Raw genomic sequence first — 25239 nt, forward strand, 5'->3', positions numbered from 1 at the left:
AACCATCAGCTGTATCTGTTGACAATCTGTCAACAATTGTGGATAATTTTCTGATTCTCCCTGCATTCAGGGTTATACCTACTAAAGGTATTACTGCTTCAAAAATATCTCCCAAAATTTCTGTAAAAGTTTCTCTTTTAGCCCTATTTACATAATTATTAATTTTGAACAATCCTTCCGTATTTCTATCAGCATGAAAGATTTTAGGAAAAACAATCCCAACATAACAAGTCCCATACCAGTGGTCAGGAAGGTTGTAGTAAGCTTTGTCACCACAAACAAAATAAATCCCAGGAAAAATTGGATCTTTTCCACCTTTGAATCCCCAACCTCCCAAAATCTGATATGTATCTTCACAATTGCTTGCACCCACAAAGTAATTATCAAAAAGTGTATTGTCCCTTCTAATGCAAAGCTTACCACTAATTGGTTTGTCTATGTGAATTGCAGCGTTATCAAGTGTTTTACCATTTAACTTCTCATCCTCTTTTTGCCAGAACCTAGACTTAGTCTGCTTGACTATTTCATTTCTCTTGTAAATTGCTCTCCTTTCCTCAACTAGGTTCAAAAATTTCTTTCCCTCAACACTTAATTTGCAGGTTAGATTGTTTTTGTAAGCATACTCATATGTGACTCATATGTGAGTTCATTAGTAACAAGGAAAAATTCCCTCATCTGTTTAGCCTTTTTATGCTTATTCAAAGTAGCCTCAATTTTTAAATTAGCAAAAATGTCATCATAATTCGAATAATAATATTCTAAGCGTCCAGTTTGATAGAACAGACTAGCTAACACACTGCATGTTACACCATAAGTAAGAGGAAGCATATTGTATGTCACTCCCTCAGAAACAGAAGCAGGTAATTTAACACAAACATAACAGTCTTTAGCATTCATTACTTTGACGTATTTGCTCAAAAGCCTTGTAAATGTATTGCTTGAAAAATCACTAATAGATTTGTCCTGATGAATGTCAGGTCGATGATCAATAACTTTGCCTATTTCACTATGTTTGTTTTGACTAACTGAAGCTTTGCTTGTCATGTTTACTTTGTGAAAATCTTTGTTAATTTCAAAAGGAATTACAACAGCTAAAATTAACCAGAGCAGAATTAAAATGAGCACACACACCAGAGTCATCTTACAGCATCTTTTAAAAATGGAACACCTTGAAGTACTCTGTTCCATGACGTAAGGCATCTTTTATTATCTTTGCCTTTTAAGAAAACAAAAATTATTTTAAAATTGATTTAATTAATTAATTAATTAATTATTTACAACCCCCTTTTGAAAAGATTTTTTTTTTTTATATACAAACCCTAACAGTGTTTCTTCGACCTTATGTCACAAACAATTTTTCTCAGCTAAACAAAATTTCTTCGACCTTACGTCACCTAACAAGATTTCTTCGGCCTTTTGCCAAAATTAAAAACCCAAAATCCCAATAAAAATCTCTATACTTCAATCATTGTCACTAATCTCTTCAATTTCTTCTTCTTCTTGACTGCTATCGTAAATATCAATAACAGGAGGAATCACTAGATAAGACCACTCAGGAGATTTATATTTCTGATTTGGCTTTATAATCCTCCTTGTCTTTCTTGTCACTACTTCAATTTTTCTTCCAACTCCAACTTCTTTTTCAGAATCTTTTTGACTACTTATTTCTTCCACCTGCTCCCTCGGTTTTTTGATTAATCTGACTCTCAATCTTCCACCTGGCCAAAAGTCTGTTTTTCTTAAGAATTTTCCTTTTGGTTCAGAAACATTTACTTCTGACTTCCAGGATCTCTTCTTTGCACTTCTACTTTCACCATCAACATCACTTTCTCCAGAATCGTAGTCTGAAACTTCAATAATTGACTCAGGAATTTTTCTATTCGGCAGTTTCACTCTGTCAGGAACTATGCTTTGTCTTCCATCACTGATACTAGGTAATTCGTCCTCCTCCTCTTCTTCAATTACCTCCAACTTCCCAGTTTCTGGTTCCGTTCCTTACTTCAGAGCTTGTTTTCTGCTTTTTGATACTCTCCTGGTCAGAAATTTCAATTGGTTCAGCTTCTCTGTCTTCATCAGAATTTACTCCATTTATCTTCTTAACTGAATCCTCAGTTGTCTTCCCTTTTAATAGATTCTCTTCTTCTCCAGAATCTATTTCAATAATTTCCAAGTCTTTTCTTTTCAATTTTTCATTCACAGGTACATGTTCCAGATGTCGACCTCCCTGTCGATCTTCAGAATCTGGATTTATTTCACTTTCTACTTCAGAATCAGAATCTTCCGTAGTATCACTCTCATCATCAGAATTTTCAGGAGTAGGCACTGGAATAGTATGACTAGGATGGATCCACCTTTTTAATCCTCTGCACTTTACTGCATTTGTAGTGACCAGAATAATTTGTCTAGGCTTCTGCCACCTAGGAACCAGACAATTTCTTCTTCGATGTACTTTTGTTCTGACCCAATCACCAGGTTTCAAATCATGTGTCTGAACTTTTTCATTTGATTGTGCTTCAGTTCCCACCTGATTAGACACAGAAGTTACTATATCAGATAACCTCTTACAGTAATCCAAAATAGCACTGTCATTTATACTTAACAATTTGCCTACAGGTACAAAAGCTTGTCTCATGACACTTCCCATGAGAATTTCATGAGGGCTTAAACCTGTCTTTTTATCAGGTGTACTTCTTAATGACATTAAGACAAGTGGAAGAGCATCAGTCCACTTTACACCAGTTTCTAGACACATTTTTCCAATTCTGTTTTTTATTGTTCCATTAATCTGTTCCACCACCCCAGATGCCTCTGGTCTGTATGCACAGTGTATCTTCTGCTCAATGTTCAATGCCTCACATATCAGTTTCATAAGTTTGTTATCAAAATGGCTTCCTCCATCACTCTCAATAGTGACTGGAAAACCGTACCTTGGGATAATTTCTCTGAGCAGCAGTTTTGCTACCGTAATTGAATCACAATGTCGTGTAGGAAAAGCTTCAACCCATCTTGAAAACAAACAAACAATCACAAGAACATATTTCAAACAATTGTGTAGAGGCATCTCAATGAAATCCATCTGCAACCTGGTAAAAGGACCACCCTCTCGACCAATTACCCCTGTTCCTACAACTGATTTTCTGTTTGGGTTCATTTGTTGGCATGACAAACACCTTTGACAAAAAGACTCTGCAGTCGTTCTGAATTTTGTGTTAAACCAAGTCTCACGGAAAAGTCTGATCATAGCATCTCTTCCAAGGTGAGCTGGACCATGATATAATCTAGCCATGTCAGCAATCAAACAATTTGGTAAAACTATTCTGCCATCTTTGTAAGTCCACACTCCATCCCCATCACGTGGTCTATATTCTGCTCTCAACCATAAATCTTTTTCCTCATCGTCTGCTTCATTTTGTAAGTCTCTGATTTCCTGCCATGTCTCTACTGTTGTTGTTAGCATCAATGAATTTGAATCACATTCTTTACTTTTTTCCCGATTGTATGCGCGACAATTTTTCGCACAATATTTAGCAGTCTCATCTGCATAGGCATTGCCTTTTGAAATATAATCCACTCCTTTTGTATGTGCAGCGCACTTTACAATTGCAATCTCTTTAGGCAATTGTATACCATCAATCAATCTTTTAATAAAAACTGCATTTTTAATTGGTGATCCTGCTGAAGTTAAATAGCCTCTCTGGGACCAGAGCTGTCCATAATCATGCACAACTCCGTACCCATATTGACTATCAGTAATGATGGTAACTCTTTTATCTTTTGATAATTCACAAGCACGAATCAAAGCAATCAATTCAGCCACTTGTGCTGAACGAATTCCCTCAAGACATGATGCTTCTTCAACATCTGCAACTGTACAAACTGAGTACGCTGCTTACAAAACACCTCCTTCTGTCCTCAGACAGGAGCCATCCACAAAGTAGACGACATCTGATTCAGGCAAAGGTACATCTTTAATATCTTGCCTTGGTTTGGTGCAAAATTCCATGACATCCAAACACTCATGTTCCACTTCATTTTCATCAACGATTTCTGAATCAGGTAATAAAGTAGATGGATTTAAATTCAAGCATCTTGAAATGGAAACATTGTCTGCTCCTAGAATGATTTTCTCATATTTTGTCAACCTGCTGCTTGTTAAATGTTGAGTTTTACATCTTGTCAGTAATATTTCAACTGAATGAGGCACAAAAACTTTCACAGGAAATCCCATTATGATTCCTTCACTCTGTTCAAGACTAACACTAGTAGCTGCAACTGCTTTCAAACAACCTGGTAAGGCTTTTGCTACAGGATCAAGAACTGCAGAGAAATATGCAATGGGTTTCTTCAAATTCCCATGTCTCTGAATTAACACAGACAATGCACATCCTTCTCTTTCACTACAATACAGTTCAAAGCCTTTCTCATAATTTGGCATGCCTAAAGCAGGAGCTTGACATAAGCTCTTTTTCAAATTCTCAAAACACTCCAACTCAGCTTCATTAAGAATAATTGGATCTTTTACATCAGACTTGGTAAGTTTCTGCAGTGGTTTTGCAATTACTGAAAATCCACTTATCCATTGTCGACAGTAGCCAACCATTCCCAGAAACATCCTAACCTGTCTCTGTGTTCTCGGTGGCTGCATTGCTTGAATCATTTTTATTCTTTCAACTGTCACCTGTCTTTTCCCTTTAGCAATTCTATGACCAAGATATTTCACTTCTTGTTTACAAAACTGCAATTTTGCTGGAGACACTTTATGTCCCTCATCTGCAAGATGGTTCAAAAGTATTATGGTGTCAGACACACAATTTTCTCTTGTTTTAGCAGCAATCAACAAATCGTCGATATACTGCACCAACGTTGACCTGCCAGGTAAATCTAAATTTTCCAAAGATCTTTTTAACAGCTCATTAAAGATTGAAGGACTCTCTGTATACCCCTGAGGAATTCTACACCATGCGAGGGTCCTACTCTGGAATCTGAAAGCGAAAATTTCCTGACTCTCTGGATGTAAAGGAACTGTAAAGAAGGCATTGCAAAGATCAATGACAGTATACCATTCAGCATCATGTGGACTCTGATATAAAATAACTGCTGGGTTTGGAACTACAGGACAACATGGAACTACAATTTGATAAATTTTTCTCAAATCTTGAACTATTCTGTACGTTCCATTCGATTTCTTAATTCCCATAATCGGTGAATTACAAGGGCTACTCCCAATTTCCTTTAAAACACCTTGTTTAATGAATTTTTCAATCACAGGTATAACTTCCTCAATTGTCTCAGCTTTCATTTTATACTGAGGAATATTAGGAAATTCTATTCCCTGCTTCAATGTAATTTTGACTGGATCGACATGTTTCATCAGACCCATCTCATTTCCAGTCAAATCCCAAATTTCAGATTTTACTGTATTTTTGAGCTCCTCTGGCAGAATTTCTTTTTCAAATGTGGGAAATAATTTTGATTCCTCTGATTCCATCAACATCATTGTCATTCTGTACAAGCCATCTTCTTCTATCGTTTGCAATTCAACCCCATCAGGAGAACAATATATTCTGCAATTCATTTTGCACAATATATCTCTGCCCAATAGATTTACTGGACTACTATTACAAACCACAAACCTGTGTTTGTCTTTAAAATTTCCAATTTCGACCGGAACTGGGTCAGTTAAATCAGTTCTGATCTGTTTATTACTTACTCCGACAACTTGGATGGTTTCCCCAGAGAGAGGTAGGTTTTCAATTTCTACTGATCTAACAGTAGAACGGGTAGCACCAGTGTCCACTAGAAAAGTGATGTCTACATCATTAACTTTCCCGTTTACAAAAGGACCAGACTGGTCAACCTCAAGAGTGGCTCCAATAACACACTCATCCCCCTCTCTCGGGCACCGTCAGAAATAATCATCAGAGTCACTTCCCTGTCCTTCTGTTAACAAAAACTGTTGTGAAGCATTTTGCACAGTTTGCCTTTGGGATTTTATTACCTGTTCATCTCCTTGAAATCCCACACCAGAATTATATTTTTGTATTCCCCCAGAATTAGGAAAAGGAGGCTGTGGCAATTGATTCTGCTGGTGATTCACCTGATGCTGCAGCTGTCGCTGAAGATTTAACTCATTAATGCTCTGTTGTAACTGTAGCTGTCGCTGCAGATCAACATCATTCTGCATCTGTGGATTTAACAATGGATTTTTTAAATTTCTTGGAGGCTTCTTACATTCGTCTCTCCAATGTCCAATCTCGCCACAATTAAAACAAGGCAATTTTTGTTTCATTTCTTCGATCTTAGGATTAAATTTTCTGATAATATTATTACTCTTAAATTTTCCTTGCCCAAGATTTGAATTTGTAGTCTGAACAAAATTTGTGTTTTTATTTCCAAGATTAGCAATTTGTTGTTCAGCCACTTTCACTTGAGCCCACATTGCCTTTTCCTTGAGCTTTTTTTGTCTCACTTCTAATTCATCACTACAGTATTTTGCTTTTCTTAAAATGTCATCAACAGAAAGTGCTTGCCATCCGACAATACTGTTCCTAATCATATCAGCAATTTCTGGTTTCAAACCATAAACAAATCTGTAGACGAAATGACTCATATCTTTTTCATCTAGTTTTTCATAGCCACTGTATTGTTTAAAAATCAACAGTAACCTTTCATAAAATGAATGAACTGATTCCTTTGGTTCTTGATTTGTTCTTTCTATCTTAACCCAATCAACCTCTTTTGGCGGAATTTTTTCTTTTAACCAATAAATCACTTTTTCATAAAAATCCATTACAATCGGATTAGGAGCACCTGTTTCTTTTATTCGTTCAGGTTCTACTTTTGGCCAACTAATGGATATTTTGCATTCTGTCCAAAGATCCGATGGGACAACTATGTCAAAAAATCCATCCAGATCAATCCACAGAACCTTTGAGACTTTGATGAACCTGTCTACCTGTCTATACCACTCAACAGGTTTCTCTCTCAGCCTTGGAAAATCATTTGTAAAAAGTAGTATGTCCTGTCTTGACCAAGGGACATGAACATACCCTCCACCAGCAATTTCTCTCATTGGAAATTGTTTTGACAATTTTTCTAATTTCTCATCTTCCTTCTTTCTTGTCCATTTAACTCTCCACTTACTCAACTCTCCCAGTTTTTTGATATAAACAATCAAATCTTTTATGTGCATTATTCTTCCCATTGAGTTCAAATTCTCAATGTCATTCTCTGAAAAATCTAATCTGTAATGTTTTGCAAAATTCTTTTGCCTGCTCAAATCAATTTCAAGTTCTGCTGCCAGTTCATCCAACTGATCATATTTGTTTTTCGTTTTCCACTGAATACTTTTACAAATGAATAGAAGTTCATCATCTCGATAAAATTTTAAACTGTCAGGACCAATTGTACCAATTATTAATTCTTCCAAATTTGCTTTTAATTTTGCAACATCAAGTTTAGGTTTTGTCATTCTGACTTCAGAATACTCAGCATCAGATTCTGCACCCATCGGTGATTTCGGAATTGAATCCTCATTAAAAGTTAAATTAGGCATTCTTGATTTTGAAGAATTAATTTTTGAAATGTCTGAATAACAATTTTCAGCAACCTTTTGAATTTCTGCATTTAAAGGGATAGTCAAACCTGGTTTATTAATTTCTCTTTGCTCAAAGACAGGCTGAACAGGACCAATCGTTACTGGACCTGTCACAGCTTCCATGCCTTTTGTTATTTGTCGAATTAATTCTTCTTTTGATCGTAAATACTCAGAAGAATTCCCAGCTTCCACATTTCTGACTTCTCTCACATAATTTTTTGGAGCTTCCCTTTCTCTTGGAATTAATGAAAAATGTCTACCTTCAATACAGACATCTGCATTTGTTTCAGTCTCAAATTTCCTTGGAGTTTCAAAAGATTCAGAATTATTTGGATAAATCTTAGAAGAATCATTAACTGGAGGTGCACTCGGTGTGATTTCTGTAGAAACCATCGGAGTAGACCATGACTTAGGAGGTCTCAAAGGCTCCTTCCTTTTATTGGAAGTATAAATTTCTTCTAAAACTGTATCTTCAGTTTCACTCTCAACAGGAGCATTATTTTTCTTTTCAGTTCTTTTTTCACCAGGAGAACCTAAAACTATCTCTCTAATTAAATAAAGTCCCTCACTCATACTTCCTTGTCTCCACATTCTCATCCTGTCTTCATGTGTTTCCCTTCTATAACTTGGAATTTTAGGAGGTCTTTTAATTCCACTTGCTTCTCTTTGTAACTGAAACATCTCATCCTCCCATTCGACTAAAGCTTCAAATTGAGTAAGTCTCGGTTTAGGAATAAGAGCATTCATTCTCTCTCTCAAATTTCTCAAAACCTTTACATTAAACGAACCATCATCAGGCCAAGCCAAACACCATCATCCTTAGTGTAGTGTTTCCAAATATCAAACCACAAAACAGTATGATAACCATATTCACCTTCCATATATGCTGCAGGTGTTTTATACTTATGAAGTAATTTACCACCTCGCGTTTCGATTTTCTTGTCAGGCGAAATAAAATTTTTAAGCTTCTGAAATAATGTTGGCTTTTTCTCAACATGTTTAAAATGATAACTCATTTTTGAAAGTTAAATTCAATTAATAAATTTGTTCGTAAAATATTTCCGGGATGTTCCACACAGCCAACCAATCCGTGCGCGAAACACACTAACAAGCCAATGAGAGTTGAGCCACGTCACTATTTTGCTCAACCAATAGATGTGAAGCTTTTCTGAAAAGCCAATTAGTTTACAGTTTGTCAGAAACTCGAGAACCAATCAGAACACAGCTAGTGACGTATATCACCCAATCACAGCGTGGCTCTGTGACGTACACAGTAGCTGCGGTTTCTCACTTCTCTCCCTCAGCGCTCACCCCTCCTTCACAAAATCTTTTCACAGCGCCATTTTAAAAACGCTCTTTTAGTGAAATTAATTTTTAACAACGACAAGAAAGACTCATCTGTCTGTTTCTCTAAAAAGTGCTAGAATTTCAATCACTCAAGTATTCTCTTTCTCGGAATAGAAGGCGCTATTCCCATAGAATATACAATTGCCAGTACAGTAATCTTTTTACTCTACCCTTCAAACAAGTAATTATGAACTCATTTTCCTCAGAACGCACAACTAAGTGACTGTTCGAAAGTTCCACTTGAACATAATTTACAAAACAACCTCGCACTTACACACGGAAAAAGTCCCTAAATTCAAACACACGTGAAATCCGTACAGGACTCTCACCTGTTTATAGAAATCATGCACCGTTAGTAGAATATCGACGTTATCCGTACAGGACTTTCACCTGTTTATAGATATAAAACATGTACCCCTACAGGACTCTCACCTGTTTATAGATAATCATGCACCGACGTTATCCTACTCTTCATTCAAGCTCGAATATATACTAATACTTTTATCACAGTGAGTTTTATAACAGGCTCTCAATCCCTATACTCATGCTGTTCAAATTTCTTAGATAATCCTCACTATACAACTTTTACACCTAGCCCTAACGTGTGTTGCACGGCCACAACACCTGTGATACACGGTGATATCACTATTCTGAAACAGATCAAATGCCCTGTGTGACTACCTTCTCATCACACAATCTGTACCGGTACTACTCACATATAGCACAAAAACAAACTTAACATGTGTTAAACATCGATCCTATATCTATACCATAACAAACTGATTACCTTTAGCAACCATCAATCTCTGCTACCAGAAGAATTGATCCAGCAGCCTATAGGAAATATGTCATAAGCAACGCTACCTAACTCTATAACCTATTACATTAAACACTACTCAAACTCATGGACCCATTAATCAAATATGACATATTTTGACCTACTGAATCAGGTGGCCAAATTTAAACTTATATACAACTTATTTACAATTTTATATACAACCGCGGTAAAGATAACATCATTTGAACAAATCCTAACTATTTAAATGACCACCATGGCGATGGCATCTAGCTAATAGTAACCCACACTTATGAATAATCAAGACCAGCTTGTTTCCAAAAGTAAGATTTTATTAACTAATTTTAGATTGTTGTGAATATAATTTTATGAATGTAATTTTATTAGAATCATAGTGAGCATATTTGAAAACATTTTAGAAAATGACAGTTTTAAGCAAGAAATTATAAATATAGCATTTCTAAAATCCTAAGCCCCTAACTAAGCTTAATAAATGGAAATGAAGTATAGTCCTATAGGGATCTTACGTGCTCCAAGCAAAGTCCGTCAGCACGACACCCTCATCTGAAAGTTGAAAAGCAGCAGCCAGCCCTAACCATAGGGCACAAGTTTTTTATACCTTTCTACGTTAGCTAATCTAAGTAAAGGAACATTTTCTGCCAAAGTCGATGTCCCATTGGTCCGAAAGTGACAAGTGACATGTCACCCCATATTTCAAAACTTCCATTCTGTCATATTCTTTGAGACCATTGTCTTTTTTGTACGTGTTCCAAAGCTTCCTTAGTTTGCAACAAATTTGAACAAGAGTTCTCACTGGTTTCACTTCCTCGGATGCCAAGTTATCAAACTTTCTTTCTGCCGGTTTCTGACCTTGGCCACATCCGACAAAAATAATGACAGCGCTTCTTCATTGTTAAGTGAATGTAACTTTCATGGAAAACTTTAGGGTGGACATCGTGCTTCAGGCAGAAATTGAATTCATCTTTTTGCAAACTCGAGCAAACTAGGCCCAAAAGCAGGCAACTTATTTTTCTAATATAAAACAAACACAAGAAAAGTATTAATGAAAGAAATATTATTTTATTCTGTTTCCACCCTTTATTTACTAATAGATTAACCCACCCTATTAGTCTAGTGTTACCTAGCAAGAAGCAAACAAATAAAGCAGCATTTTATATCTACCAGTCTTCAAGAATCCATGAAATCTTATATGCACCTATAATAGTAGAAATAACATCACAAAGACAAGGAAAGCAAAACAAGCACATGCCACTTTAAAATTTGCAGCAGTTAGTAATGACAAAAATGAAAACGCCAAAATTAATTTATTATTTTTGCACAAACAAAAGATGCAACAATAATGCACGTTTATGAGCACATATGTTAATAACCCCATGAGTAAAGTTTAATCTAAGTTGAGTTAGCATAACACATCACAAATCATTAATATTATTAATTTATTTTATGGAAGTGTAACTTCACGAGTTTAAACAAAATTTTGTTTTCTATCTCGCTTCATCACCACTTAGTATGGTTAACACCACTAAATTTGAATATGTCTTGCTGTTACCTCTACATAATGCCCCCTGTTGAAGTGCCTTCAAAACTCTCTCACTTGATGACCTCCCATGGTCTACAGCCTAAAGCAAATCATGCGTGAAATCCTACTCTGGAAAATTACTCATCACCTCAAGACAATCAATGGACCGTTCATTGTTTTTGGTGAGACCTTCGGTCAAGCAGGAACCACAATCGTTTGTCAGGAGGAGGCACAAGGGAACCCAAAATTAACCTGTGCTTAATCCTCACGTAGCTGGGCACATAGCAGTAGGGCCTAACCCAGAGGCAATGTGAAAAGTATTTGTGGAAAACCTTAAACAGTAATAAGGTGAAAACATCACACAAAAAGTTAGGGAAATAGTGTATTATTCAACACAAAAAACAGGCCCAAAAGGCAAAAAAATCAGAAGAACTGGAGATATGCAATTTAAAATGTTTTGGTGAAAATAGCGCTACAAAGCACTAACTATGGCTATCTGGTTGCGTTGGACTGGGTTAAAAGTCGCAAGTTCAGGCTGATCCCAATGGAACACAGGTCATCTACAGTCACCAGATTAGTTCAGCTGAGGTTTACCTTCTCAGAGCAGTGCTAAGAATCCCATTTTCAGTGGAGGGTGCCACAAGGAGAAGGGGGAGATTACAAGAGGTTGCTGAAGTAGTGAAAAGAGCAAGCCAGGCATCACGGACGGGTATTGCTTGAGCTTCACGTTGGTGGTCCCGTCTAGCAGTCGATGCTGTAGCGCAAAGAGATGGCTGCCGGAGCTTCATAATGAAATGCAGTGTGAGCGGCGAGGTGTTGGTGAAAAAGGCCTGTTCGCAGTCGCGAAGTGCCAAAAACTTAAATACAGCTCTCTGAGTCACACCAAGGTTCCAGGACCAGAGGGCCACACCGTGAGGGTCAGGGACTTACTTCAGCTGGGTCCAGGGGCCGATACAGGGTGTTGGGGAGATTTTTAAGTACTTGAGGCTAGGATCCGGAGCCAGCAGACTAGCACTCTGAGTCACTCTGGTGTCCTGGGTTCAAGGTTGAAGTTGCAGGTCCAGACCTCTTCTCCCAGACAAGAAGGCAGCAGAGCAGCAGGCTAGTAGTTTAGCAGGGCCACAGTCCAGCAAGGCAGCAGGGCAGCAGACCATTAGAATAGCAGTCCTTTGAGCAGTACAGCAGTCCTTCTTCCTGGCACTGTCCACTGGTCCAAAAGTATTTAACGATTTGGTGTCTGACTTCAAATATTTATACCAGGTTGTGACTATGAAGTGGGGAGAAGCTTCTAATGGTATACATTTGAAGTGCACAGGTGCCCTGCCTTACTGGCTCTGGCTCCAGACTAACTACAGGGGCTATGCATTCCTTTGTGTGGAGGCAGGACACATCTCTTTTAAGTGTAAGTGGGGTTGTGCCCAGCCGCTCCCTCTAATTCTGCAGGTATGGCCCATCCAAGCACACCTAAGCTCCCTATTGTGTGCGGCTGTCTAGGAGTAATACACAAATACCAACTGTCAAATACACATAGTCGTGACCCAGAGACATGCTGCAGGCACCAAATGACTAAAGCAGGAAAATGCCAACTTTCTAAGAAAGGCATTTTCAAAATTGTAATTTCAAATCAGACTTCATCATAAATTAGGATATTTCACTACGAATAAAAAGACATCAATCATGAACTAGTTACCTGTTTCCATTTGGAAATTATAGCTTATTAAATGTGATAAGGAAACTCCAATGTTATCCTACTGCAGAGGTAGGCCTTGTAGTTGTCAAAACAAATTAGGATTTTTCACTACTAGTACATGTATACCTTAAAAGTGTATGGCCTACTTTTTAAATACATTGCACCCTGCCCTCTGGGCTGTCCAGGGTCTATCTAGGGATGATATATATGTATTAAAAAGGAAGGTCTGAGTCTGGCAAAAAAGGTTATTTTGGCAAGTCGAAATGGTGTTTAAATCTGCACACACACACACACACACACACACAGGCTGCAATGGAAGGCTAGAGACATGTTTAAAGTGCTACTTAAGTGGTGGTGCAATCAGTGCTGCAGGCCCATTTGTAGCATTTAATTTACAGGCACTGGGCACAGGTAGTGCTACTTTAGTAGGGACCTACAAGTAAATTAAATATGCCAATTGCATATCAGGCATCTTAACATGTTTTAAGGAGAGATCAATCACTTCAGCACTGGTTAGCAGTGGTAAAGTGCACAGAGTCTTAAATCCCCCAAAAAATGAGTACAGTAAAAAACAGGACGGTAAAGGCAAAACTTCTGGGGGGACCCTGCAGAGAGGGCCAGGTTAAAAACAGGGCATCTTTCTAGTTTCCTTCAACCCGTAACATAATGCACATATCTTTCATGCAAGGCACCCTCTCAGCCTTCAAAACAAATATCCACTGCCAAAACAAGTCAAAACTGGACTAAAATGTCAGGATCATCTCTCAACCCATCACCCATTGCCCTACATCTCAGAAGCCACAGAGATCAACTGCGTCGTACCCAAAGGATCTCCGTTCAGCCCCATGCTCTTTAACATCTTCATGGCCCCCCTTGCCGCCATCGTCAGACAGTAGGAACTCAGCATAGTATCCTACGCAGTCCTCACCCAGCTCACCCTCCCCCTCACAAGGCAACCCAATGCCACCAGACTCAACTTCCATGAAAGAATGTGAGACATTGCATCTTGGATGAGAAGCAGCTGTCTGAAGCTCAACTCGGACAGACTGAAGTCTTCATTCTCTGGCCCACCCCCTCAGCATGGGACAACACCTGGTAACCTCTGCCTTCAGCAGCCCCCCTACTACCACGGACCATGCCAAGAACCTCTGCATCATACTCAACTCCTCCCTCACTATGACCCGACAGATCAACACCATCTCATCCTCATGCTTCAACAACCTCATCATCCTCCGCCAGACTTTCAAGTGGATCACCCCCGAATCCAGAAAGACTGTCACCCACGCACTCATAACCAGGAAACTGGACTACACAAACGCCCTCTATGCCGGGATTAACAAATCCCTGCTCTGGAAACTCCAGACCATCCAGAACACTCCTGCCAGGCATCCCATAACATGAACATATCACCCAGCACCTACAAGACCTCCACTGGCTCCCCATCAAGATTAAAGTTACCTTCAAGCTACTCACTCACGCCTACAGATCTCTCCACAACACCGAACCCAATACCTCAATGAAAGAGTCTCCTTCCACGCACCCAAGAGATACCTCCGGTCCGCCGACCTCGCCCTTGCTGAAACCCCGTGCATCCACAGATCCAGAACGGGTGGAAGTGCCTACTCCTACATCGTAACAAAGATCTAGAACAAACTCCTGCTCAACATCAGCCATTCCTCCACTCTGCACACCTTCAGGAAAAGCCTCAAGACCTGGATCTTTGGCTGATTCAGAGATGCACGACCCTACCCTCTAGTACCTTGAGGCCATCACGGGTGAGGAGCGTGCTTCACAAATCCCTGATTCATTGACTGATTGTAAATTCGGCTAACCCTACATTGTAAATATAACTAAAATAATCATCTGACAACAACTACTTCTTAAGTCACTATCAATCAGGCTTCAGACCACACTACACCATGGATGAAGACACAATTGAAATTGCTCTTAGTGGTTTTTTGGACAGAGACAAAATTTGTTCTAACTTGATAACTTAAGAAAAACACATCGCATCCGAAATACAAATTAGTATATGTTAGGCAAACAACATAGAACATTGGATACATTATTTTATTATGAGTGGGCTTTAATATGGTTCTCAACATTGACAATTGCTTTTGTAAAAGAAAGAAGGGATAGGGAGTAGGAATCTGAAGAAATGAAAAGTAATTCCTGAAACAAAGAAAACCGGCCTGAAGGAGAGTGAAAGGCGCGGCTCTGAACTATAAAACATTAAGCCCCAGGTTTACTAGCTCTTGGATCCAGATAATTGTTACATTTGTAACACAAAGATAACGCAATGTTTTATTCTCGAGTATACTATCCAAAGCAAATCCGAATTTGCATTGGATAATTTCCCAAACGAACTCAAAATTGTGGTATGCGCTGCTTTGCGTTACCTTACATCAAGCGGCGTTCCATGGGTAGTATATGGGCATCCCAATGCAACCATGAGTTTTGATGCACATCCCTATCTGAAGACATTCATAGTCAGGGGTTTGCTGCAAAATCTTATGCCTTCTAGAGGCAGGAGTAAGGAGGAGAAATGTTTTATTTTGCCTTGATTTTCCTACTTTGCAAGCCTGCTGTATTGTGCTGTACATATACAAAGGGGGAAACGTGTTACAAAATATTTTATACTGAAAGGGTCCCCTTCAATTCAAGCACCATTCCTTACAGAACGCATACACTCTTGCACTTTGGTGCAAGGGTATGTGCATTTGCGTATGGCAGCTTAAAGTGCATATATGCAGGGCGAAAGGAAAACAGAACACAGCAACTTTATTTGCTGTGCTGAGTTGCAAGGATTGTTTGTAAATCTGTGCCCCAAAGTCATTGTAAGAGTGCAATTTCCTACAATGGCCGATTAAGAGGTGGTTAGAGTAGGGAAGTTAAAAAGTGTTTAATAGTAGAAAGTAGAGCTTTCGACCATTTCACGGTCTGAGATTTAGGACTGACTGATTCGTATTCATATGTTTCTCTTATATATATATATATATATATGACTAAGGGATAATAAAGGAGACTTCACATTAAGATCATATTTTCGTTTGTTAAAGACAGAATGAAAGGCAACCATAGTTAAATACCAAGGCTCAAAGGATTAACAGGTAAGTAAATAGACAGTCGCAAGTCTTGATTGATGGATCAGTTTCTTTTCTTTAATTCATAATCCTTTCTTCTTATTTTCTCCCACATATGTGCAGCCTAAGAGTTTTACCTTAAAAAAAGGCTTAGTCAGGGCTGCAAGTGATAAAACTACATAAATATACCAAAACATATACAATTCCATATGATAATAACACTAAATACAAATGTAACATGCATAACCGAATACAACTAGCAAATATTTACAAAAGACATTAAAAATTCTCATTCACAACTCCTCACATACAGGTGTCTCCTGAATCTTAAGAGGAGTTAACAATTTATTGAATTACTAAATATACGCAAAATAAATGTGTTTTATAACATTATATTACCACACTAAAAAATAATACATACACAAGTACAACCATGTGTTCTGATCTGAACAAGACACACAGTGAAAAACAATGACATAAGCCCCTAGAGGTTATGGACCTTATAAGACAAAATAAAAAGTGAAAAAGGAAGAAAAAGAGGAAAAGAAAAAAAAAGCGTGGAGGGAAGAATGTGGCAAAAAAATAGAGTTCCAAAAGGTATATAATAACAAAGGGACAGTCACAAAGGATTTCGTGAGTATCCAAAACCAATTGCCCATATTAGTGAATTCTAAACAATGAGAGTGAATCTCCAAAGTATAAGGGTGATGTTGAGAATATGAAGATGCAAAACAAGTATTTAATGCATGGGCATGCCCTAATAGTCCTTCACCTCAAAGCCATCACAAAAGTGTGTAAGAGAAAACCCCATAGATTAGTAAGAGACTTTGTTTTATTCCTAATAATTCCCTTACCAAAATGTGTTAGACACTCTGGAAGGGCAAAGATCTTCAATGAATGGTCACAGGTAATCACATCTAAGAAAGGGAGCAGAGTGGTAGTGGAAGGACAGGAAATTTAGAATAGAAATAGTCCTAAATGAACACACAAATATAAGTCAAAAAGCCCCTTAATATGTAGGAATAAGTATAGGGAAAATGCATTCCCAAATGTTCAATACTCAAATTCCAAAATTAACAAACCTTTCATAAGAGCTAAAGCTATTAGCTCCACATTCTTCCAGCAATTCAAAAAAGCGCGAGATGGTGAGTCAAGTACAGCCACAGAATGTGCAGGTAAGAGCGGTGGGTCTGGGTTGGGAAAGATTTGACAGACGACCACGATGGAAAATATTTAATTTCCTCTCATTGTCGTCTGTGGAGCAAAACTAATAATATTAACTCACTCAGGTCCAGCGCAAAAAAGATCGAAACAGTCTTCCTGTTATTTGTGGGTTGGGACTGGACTTGCTAATTTTGACTCTCAAAATACGTTCCCAAAAACACGAACACTAGCAGCCACACTGGTGGTGATAAATGCTGGAAAAAATCAGAAAGGCAAATGAAGTGGAACAACCGAGTCACAAGAGAAACCTCACTCTGGGTGGGAGGGAGACTTAAAGAATTAGAATATATAGACTGCAAGGAACTTGCCACCATTTCCTTCCTCCAAAAAGAGTATGACTTACATCAGAAGCAATACCACAAATATATGCAGCTGGCTCACGCATGGGGGGGGCACAGCGAATCGACATGGAGGAACTTCCTGAATGTGCCCTGTTAGAGGGAAGACTCCTCATGGGAGAAATGAACGAGAAAGCAGTCTCCTGGACATATCAGCCCTAAATAAATAACAAGCCAGACTCCTTCCTGAAACTGAGGACAAAGTGGGAACTAGACTTGGGAGTCTTAGATTACCTAGATTGGGAGGTTGCATTGATGCACCCGCGAGAGGTGGCCATTAAGTCACGACTCATCCAATTTAAGTATTTACATAGGACCTACTATGACAGATCCCTTCTACACAAAATGGAGAGGGCCGATACACCTAGCTGCCTTAGATGCAGCAATAAATTTGGCACATATTTTCATATGACATGGGAGTGCCAGAAAATACAGTACTACTGGGGAGCAATATTTACAGAACTAGAGGAAATATTAGGAGACAAGATCAATGTTCCCTCTAGTTTTTTTCCTCTGTGAGCGGCAGTGGAGGATCTCTGTCCGCTGCAACCATGGCTATGTGTACCAGGAACTAAACCGCGCGTGTCTGCGGCGCCAAATACCCCTCGCTGCCTCGTGTCTCTGCCCGATTTTCCCTTCTGTTCCCCTCGCTGCCCCCGTGCCTCTCTGCCCATTCTGCCTTCTGTTCTTAGCTGCCCCTATATTTCTGTATTCTGTATTTTGCCTCTGTGCCATTCGTTTTTGTGCCCGTCTGCCCTCTGTGCCACTCGTTTCTCCCTTGTTTTTGTGCCCCTTTTGCCTTCTGTTCCACTCGTTTTCCCCTCATTTTTTTGTGCCTTTCTGCCCTCTGTTCCACTCATTTTTTGTGCCTTTCTGCCCTCTGTTCCACTCGTTTTTCCCTTGTTTTTTGTGCCCTACTGCCCTATGTTCCACTTGTTTTTTGTGCCTTTCTGCCCTCTGTTCCATTTCGTTTTCCCCTCATTTTTTGTGCCCTTCTGCCCTCTATTCCACTCGTTTTTTGTGCCTTTCTGCCCTCTGTTCCACTTGTTTTTCCCTTGTTTTTTGTGCCCTACTGCCCTATGTTCCACTTGTTTTTTGTGCCTTTCTGCCCTCTGTTCCACTTCGTTTTCCCCTCATTTTTTGTGCCCTTCTGCCCTCTGTTCCAATCGTTTTTTGTGCCTTTCTGCACTCTGTTCCACTAATTTTTCCCTTGTTTTTTGTGCCCTTCTGCCGTATGTTCCACTCGTTTTTCCCTTGTTTTTTGTGCCCTTCTGCCCTATGTTCCACTTGTTTTTTGTGCCTTTCTGCCCTCTGTTCCACTTTGTTTTCCCCTCGTTTTTTGTGCCCTTCTGCCCTCTGTTCCACTCGTTTTTTGTGCCTTTCTGACCCCTGTTCCACTCGTTTCTCCATCATTTTTTGTGTCCTTCTGCGCTCTGTTCCACTTCATTTTCCCCTCGTTTTTGTGCCCTTCTGCCCTCTGTTCCACTTGTTTTTTGTGCCTTTCTGCCCCCTGTTCCACTTGTTTTTCCCTCATTTTTGGTGCCTTTCTGCCCTATGTTCCACTCATTTTTTCCCTCGTTTTTTGTGCCCTTCTGCCCTTTGTTCCAATCGTTTTTTGTGCCGTTCTGCCCTCTGTTCCACTCGTTTTTTGTGCCCTACTGCACTCCGTTCCACTCGTTTTTTGTGCCTTTCTGCCCTCTGTTCCACTCGTTTTCCCCTCGTTTTTTGTGCCCTTCTGCCCTCCGTTCCACTCGTTTTTTGTGCCCTTCTGCCTTCTGTGTCACAGCTCTTGTGTGCTGTGAGGAAAGTTTGGGAAACGCTGGTTTAGACAGTTTCCAAACACAGCGCGTGCTAAAGTATGCGCTGTGTTTGGAAACTGACTACACTTTTGTTAGTGCGGGGCAGACTGTTTTTGTGCCTTTCTGCCCTCTGTTCCACTTTGTTTTCCCCTCGTTTTTTGTGCCCTTCTGCCCTCTGTTCCACTCGTTTTTTGTGCCTTTCTGACCCCTGTTCCACTCGTTTCCCCATCATTTTTTGTGTCGTTCTGCCCTCTGTTCCACTTCATTTTCCCCTCGTTTTTGTGCCCTTCTGCTCTCCGTTCCACTCGTTTTTTGTGCCTTTCTGCCCTCTGTTCCACTCGTTTTTCCCTCATTTTTTGTGCCTTTCTGCCCTATGTTCCACTCATTTTTCCCTCATTTTTTGTGCCCTTCTGCCCTCTGTTCCACTCGTTTTTTGTGCCTTTCTGACCCCTGTTCCACTCATTTCCCCATCATTTTTTGTGTCCGTCTGCCCTCTGTTCCACTTCATTTTCCCCTCGTTTTTGTGCCCTTCTGCCTCTGTTCCACTCGGTTTTTGTGCCTTTCTGCCCTCTGTTCCACTCGTTTTTTCCTCATTTTTTGTGCCTTTCTGCCCTATGTTCCACTCATTTTTCCCTCATTTTTTTGCCTTTCTGCCCTCTGTTCCACTGGTTTTTTGTGCCTTTCTGCCCTCTGTTCAACTCGTTTTCCCCTCGTTTTTTGGGCCCTTCTGCCCTCTGTTCCAATCATTTTTTGGGCCGTTCTGCCCTCTGTTCCACTCTTTTTTTTGTGCCCTTCTCCCCTCTGTTCCACTCGTTTTTTGTGTCTTTCTGCCCTCTGTTCCACTCGTTTTCCCCTCGTTTTTTGTGCCCTTCTGCCCTCCGTTCCACTCGTTTTTTTGTGCCCTTCTGCCTTCTGTGTCACAGCTCTTGTGTGCTGTGAGGAAAGTTTGGGAAACGCTGGTTTAGACATTTTCCAAACACAGCGCGTGCTAAAGTATGCGCTGTGTTTGGAAACTGACTACGCTTTTGTTAGTAAAGTGCGGGGCAGACTGTGACCATTTGTTTAAGTATTGCTGTTAATCAGAGCCCCTTCATGGGCTCTGATTAACAGCAGTACCTAAACAAAAGGCCACAGTCTGCCCCGCGCTTTACTGACAAAAGCGTAGACAGTTTCCAAACACAGCGCGTGCTAAAGTACGCGCTGTGTTTGGAAACTGACTACGATTTTGTTAGTAAAGCGCGGGGCAGACTGTGGCCTTTTGTTTAAGTATTGCTGTTAATCAGAGCCCGTGAAGGGGCTCTGATTAACAGCAATACTTAAACAAAAGGCCACAGTCTGCCCTGCGCTCCCACATAGCCACAAGCTCCACCAGGCCCCCCTCCTCCTTACCTGCACTCCTCACGACCTCTCCACCGCCACCGCATCCAAAAGTGCCTCATGTTCGAACCGCCGCTCGCATCTTTAAAGCGCCCGACGTTGCGACTCTCGCGTGACATCCTGCCTGTGTGCGCGCTCCACGCGAGGTGGTGCGCGCTGACATCAGGAGCGGTGCGCCCTAGACGGAACGGTGGACAAAATACGTATGGATCCCAAATTTGTCCTGCTGGGCATTCATACAGAAGCCGATCTCTCTCGGACAAAATTAAAACTAATCAACCTGGGTTTAGTGGTTGCCAAGCGAGATTTGCCAAGCAAATGGGGGACAGCATAGAGGCCCACTGTAGACAAATAGAAGGGGGCAATGTGCCTGTATATGACGGGGGAAAAAACACTCATATAGCATGCGGATGTCCAAAAAAGTTTTTTAAAATATGGAGTCCATGGATAAATTACTATGGACTCACAGATAATCACCCCAGCCACATGATAGACCGGTGCAGATGGGGATGGGTGGGAGGGAGGGATGGGTTTGAGACACTGGGTATTTGAGAAATATGTAATACTGGTTAATGTATCAATGTTGCACATGCCAATGCCTTTGAACTAATATGTTAACGTGACTTTGCTTTAAATTGTATAGAAGTATATTCTGTACCTGTTTTGAAATAATAGAAAAAATGCAAATAAAGATATTTTAAAAAAACAAAACACAAACACGACCCCTTTCAGGGTCACATGGTCAACACAACCCGGAAGTGATACCACTTTCTCACGGAGAAACGTTGATACACATCATATGTGTGACCACAAGCACTAGACTGTTAACTTATGAGACCACAGCTCAGGGTCAGTGAATTCCATCAACGACTTCACGCAAGAAAACGTACGTATACGTCTTGCGTGCGTCTCCAGACACTAGACTGTTACCATCTTGGATCCAAAATCGCAGGTCAGAAAAATCCATCATCGGCACCAACAATAATCCAATAATGACCTTAAAACAACTGGATTAAACGGGGAAGGACATCAGAAATAAAAAAGGAAAATATTTTTTTTAATGTAATAGAGGAGACCAAGGATTCATCACATAGCCGAGTAGCACAATCAAGTTTATACACCACATTTGCATCAACGTACAGTGCAATGCATAGGTAGACGGTCTTAAATGTACTATGGTGGGTTTAATGGGTGCAAATTAGTCAGCAATAGTGTGAGCATCTGATTGAAACTAGTGTTCCAAAGTATTTGTTCAGATTGTTAAAAAAAAGTAGGCACGAAGCTGTGTGGTTGAAGTGCAGACGAAAGAAGATCAGCAAGAACTTAATGAACCTGACCTGGACCACAAAAAGAGTTTGAGTCCTTTGACTCAAGCAAATGTTTAAGGAATAGTAGAAAAGGTTGAAAGAAGATGAATATACTAGGTGGGATTTGACTTTAAAGGATGAAAAGATAAATTGGGGCAATTAGCACATCCAAAATATTCCCATGAAATAGTGCTTATAAACATTTGTACACAAGAGTGTTTCAACGGCAGGTAAGAAAGATTGTGTCAGCCATTATGATGAATATGAAATAGGTAATGTGTCCTTTGAAGTGGTGCTCAATAATTAATAAATGATTTATTCAAATCAGTGCATACAAGGTCAAAGGTATTGAAAACATTTGAATTTGATTAAAGACTAACCAGTTAAATTGAAATTTGTGGTAATAGCTACATACATAGGTGAAAGTGGAGGGCATAAATAAAACGTAATGCATAAAGTTCCTATGTAAACGTTTATAAAATTGGAATGTCTTATCGAACACAAATGTGGATTGAACAACAGTCTGAAGATGTAATTTATGTATTTTGACAGGACTTTGCCAGCAAAACATTTTGAAAAAATTGCTGATCAAATTCGAGCTCATAATATTCACGCTCTTTTGGTTATTGGTGGATTTGAGGTACAATCTTTTTTTATGTGATTTATTTTGATTGTAAAATGTTTAAATTAGGTGATGTTGCACTCTTTCAGCTTTGCAAATTTGATATGACACTGTCTTATTTCTTCTTTAGTCTCAATATTCAATACGACTTATAACATGTAGGAATGGTACTGAGATATAATTCATGTGCTTGTAATCTCTCATTTAGCAAAGGACTGGCAACGTCAGTTCAAGATGTGGTGAAGTCTTCTCATGAGATTATAAATTGCAATACTTTCCTAGGGACAAACATGTTGAATGCATTATTTGAAGTTCAGCCACTGCCGGTTCTGATTATACCAGCTTCACCTCAAATGCAATGATAATAAAATATATAATCTTGAGGCACCCAGAAACCGCCCAAAAAGTTACATTTCAACCGAAGATGACATTTAGAACTGTGAAACTTTGTCATTTTAAAATCTAAGCATTTTATTCTTGCCAATTCAGGGAAACAAATATAAACACCTGGAGCCGTATTATACAAGTGCCCCCGGGGCGCAATAGGAGTTTGTGCCTGCTTTGCATGACCCCCGGGTACTTTGGTATTACAGAAAGGGCCACAGACACTTGTGCGGTGCCTTCTGTAATACCAATAAGGCTGATGCACATAAAGCGCCAGCTCTATCTTCAGAAGGCTTTCCCTCCTTCGCTTGGGGGCATGCCCCATGCAAATTAGGGAATTTATTTTCCTCTGTGCCCGAGCAATTTTACTGATGTGGGTGCAGAGGCAAAGAACCTCTCAGGAGGCACACTGACAGTGCGACACCTAAAAGGTGGTGCACTGTCAGGGTGCCCCCCCTGACTGCAGCCCTCTGGAGTAGAGAAAGAGGGTCCAATAGACCCCAGACATCCCTGACTGCACCTGGCTGCAAGTGGATATCTAATCCCCCTTCAAAGTGCAGGTGGGTTGCCTCCTGCACTGTAAAAACACAGAATAGCTTCAAAGCAACCGCTCCGTTTTTCACTCTCATACAATGCATTTTCCTTGACTTTGCCGGGCGTACCTTTTAAATGTGTAATACGGCCCCTGGAATGTTTGGAAACTCCTGCAATAGTATTTTCCAATTTAGCTCAAGTAGAAATTGTCAAAACATAGCATCTCACAGAAATGTAAGGTACGCAACCATATGAGTTTGGAAAACACACAGTGTTAATAAAGTTCCAGATACTTTTGCTTTTTCAAAGTTAAATTATATGTCTTAAAACCTTTCATTTATTTTTTTACATTTACCCTTTTTTCTTATATATTGGGCAGTAGAGTATAATCAGGGTACAACCCCTCTTATGAGGTGCTGGACAGATCAAAGATCTGTGCCCGAGAGGTAGTAAGGCACACTGCTCATGGTTTACCTGCTGTGCATTTATTAGGAGGGTGCCTGTTGCCAAGTCAGTCTGTCTCTTTCCTTCAATGGTGCTGTAATACAAGTGCAAAACAGGCCTGTGGTTAGATAAACTTACCAGACAGAGAGAAACGCACCTAGATTGCAGTATGTCTTTTTCCAGTTTAATTCTTGGTAATTTTTGTGAGGGGCAGTGGTGTGATGACCTGAAATACACAGAAATGTGGGGAACCTACGGACAGCCTAACCATTCCATGCTGTGCCTTTCATCACTGCTCACGGCTCTCTAGCTGGTCCCGGCAATAGGAGTGGTGATTTCTTCGCAAATTATTGTTAGTTAGCATTTAATATGGCATAGAGCACATTTCAGAAGCATGGAGTATGGCTTTCCAAAATTTACTCTCATAGACTAGGGTCTGATTCGGTTTTGTGGAGATGTGTCATTAGTATAGTGAGTGTTACAATTTTAATGAACCATATCTTTTGGTGGGTGAGACTGGAGGGCTGTACCGAATTGCTAACTTATTTCTTCAGTAGGTTCAGCTGCCCATTACTGGCAAATGTAACATGAGCTAGGTAGCTGACAGTAGCAAGTTCTGTTGGATGCCTTAAGAGTGGCTTAATTGAATTTTCAGACTGTATGCGTGTATGATCACACATCAGTGTAAGGGTATGCTGTGTAGTAGGGGTGATGCATGGTGTGTCTTGCTGAGTTGTACAAAAGCCTTGTTAGTATGTCAGATGGACATTAATGTGCAGTAATTAGTACACTGCTTCAGCCTGTGGTAGGTATGCATAAACTGAGCCACAAGATATTCGGAATGCGAAGCATTTGAACATATTTGTTTAGAGTCTCACAACATACAGGAAAATAGTGAGAAACATACTTGACTTCTGTTACTACTACCTTAGGAGTGTATTTATAATTAGTTTGAATTTAATATCATCAGGAATGCTCCTAGATATTGATACAAGTAGTAAACATCTGCATGCGAAAATGAAAGGCATAAGTGCATTGAGGCTTAGGGCCTAATTTAGATTTTGGCGGACGGGTAACTCCGTCACAATATAAATCACATAGGAAATAATGGTATAAATATTTCAGCAGACAGGATATCCATCACGGCAACCCCATGA

At 39.8% G+C, this 25239-nt stretch overlaps 1 protein-coding gene across 3 annotated transcripts in view; it reads left to right on the forward strand.

Moving 5' to 3' along the window:
- PFKP (phosphofructokinase, platelet) overlaps positions 1–25239 on the forward strand; it is a 383854-nt gene that overhangs the window by 311819 nt on the left and 46796 nt on the right. For all 3 annotated transcript variants that reach the window (XM_078663306.1, XM_078663305.1, XM_078663307.1), the window contains exon 15: positions 22651–22738. In XM_078663306.1, coding sequence (XP_078519432.1) covers positions 22651–22738 — 88 coding nt within the window. The remainder of the gene's footprint in view (positions 1–22650; positions 22739–25239) is intronic.

Source organism: Lissotriton helveticus, chromosome 10 (assembly GCF_964261635.1).
Source record: "Lissotriton helveticus chromosome 10, aLisHel1.1, whole genome shotgun sequence".
Taxonomy (NCBI): Eukaryota; Metazoa; Chordata; class Amphibia; order Caudata; family Salamandridae; genus Lissotriton; species Lissotriton helveticus.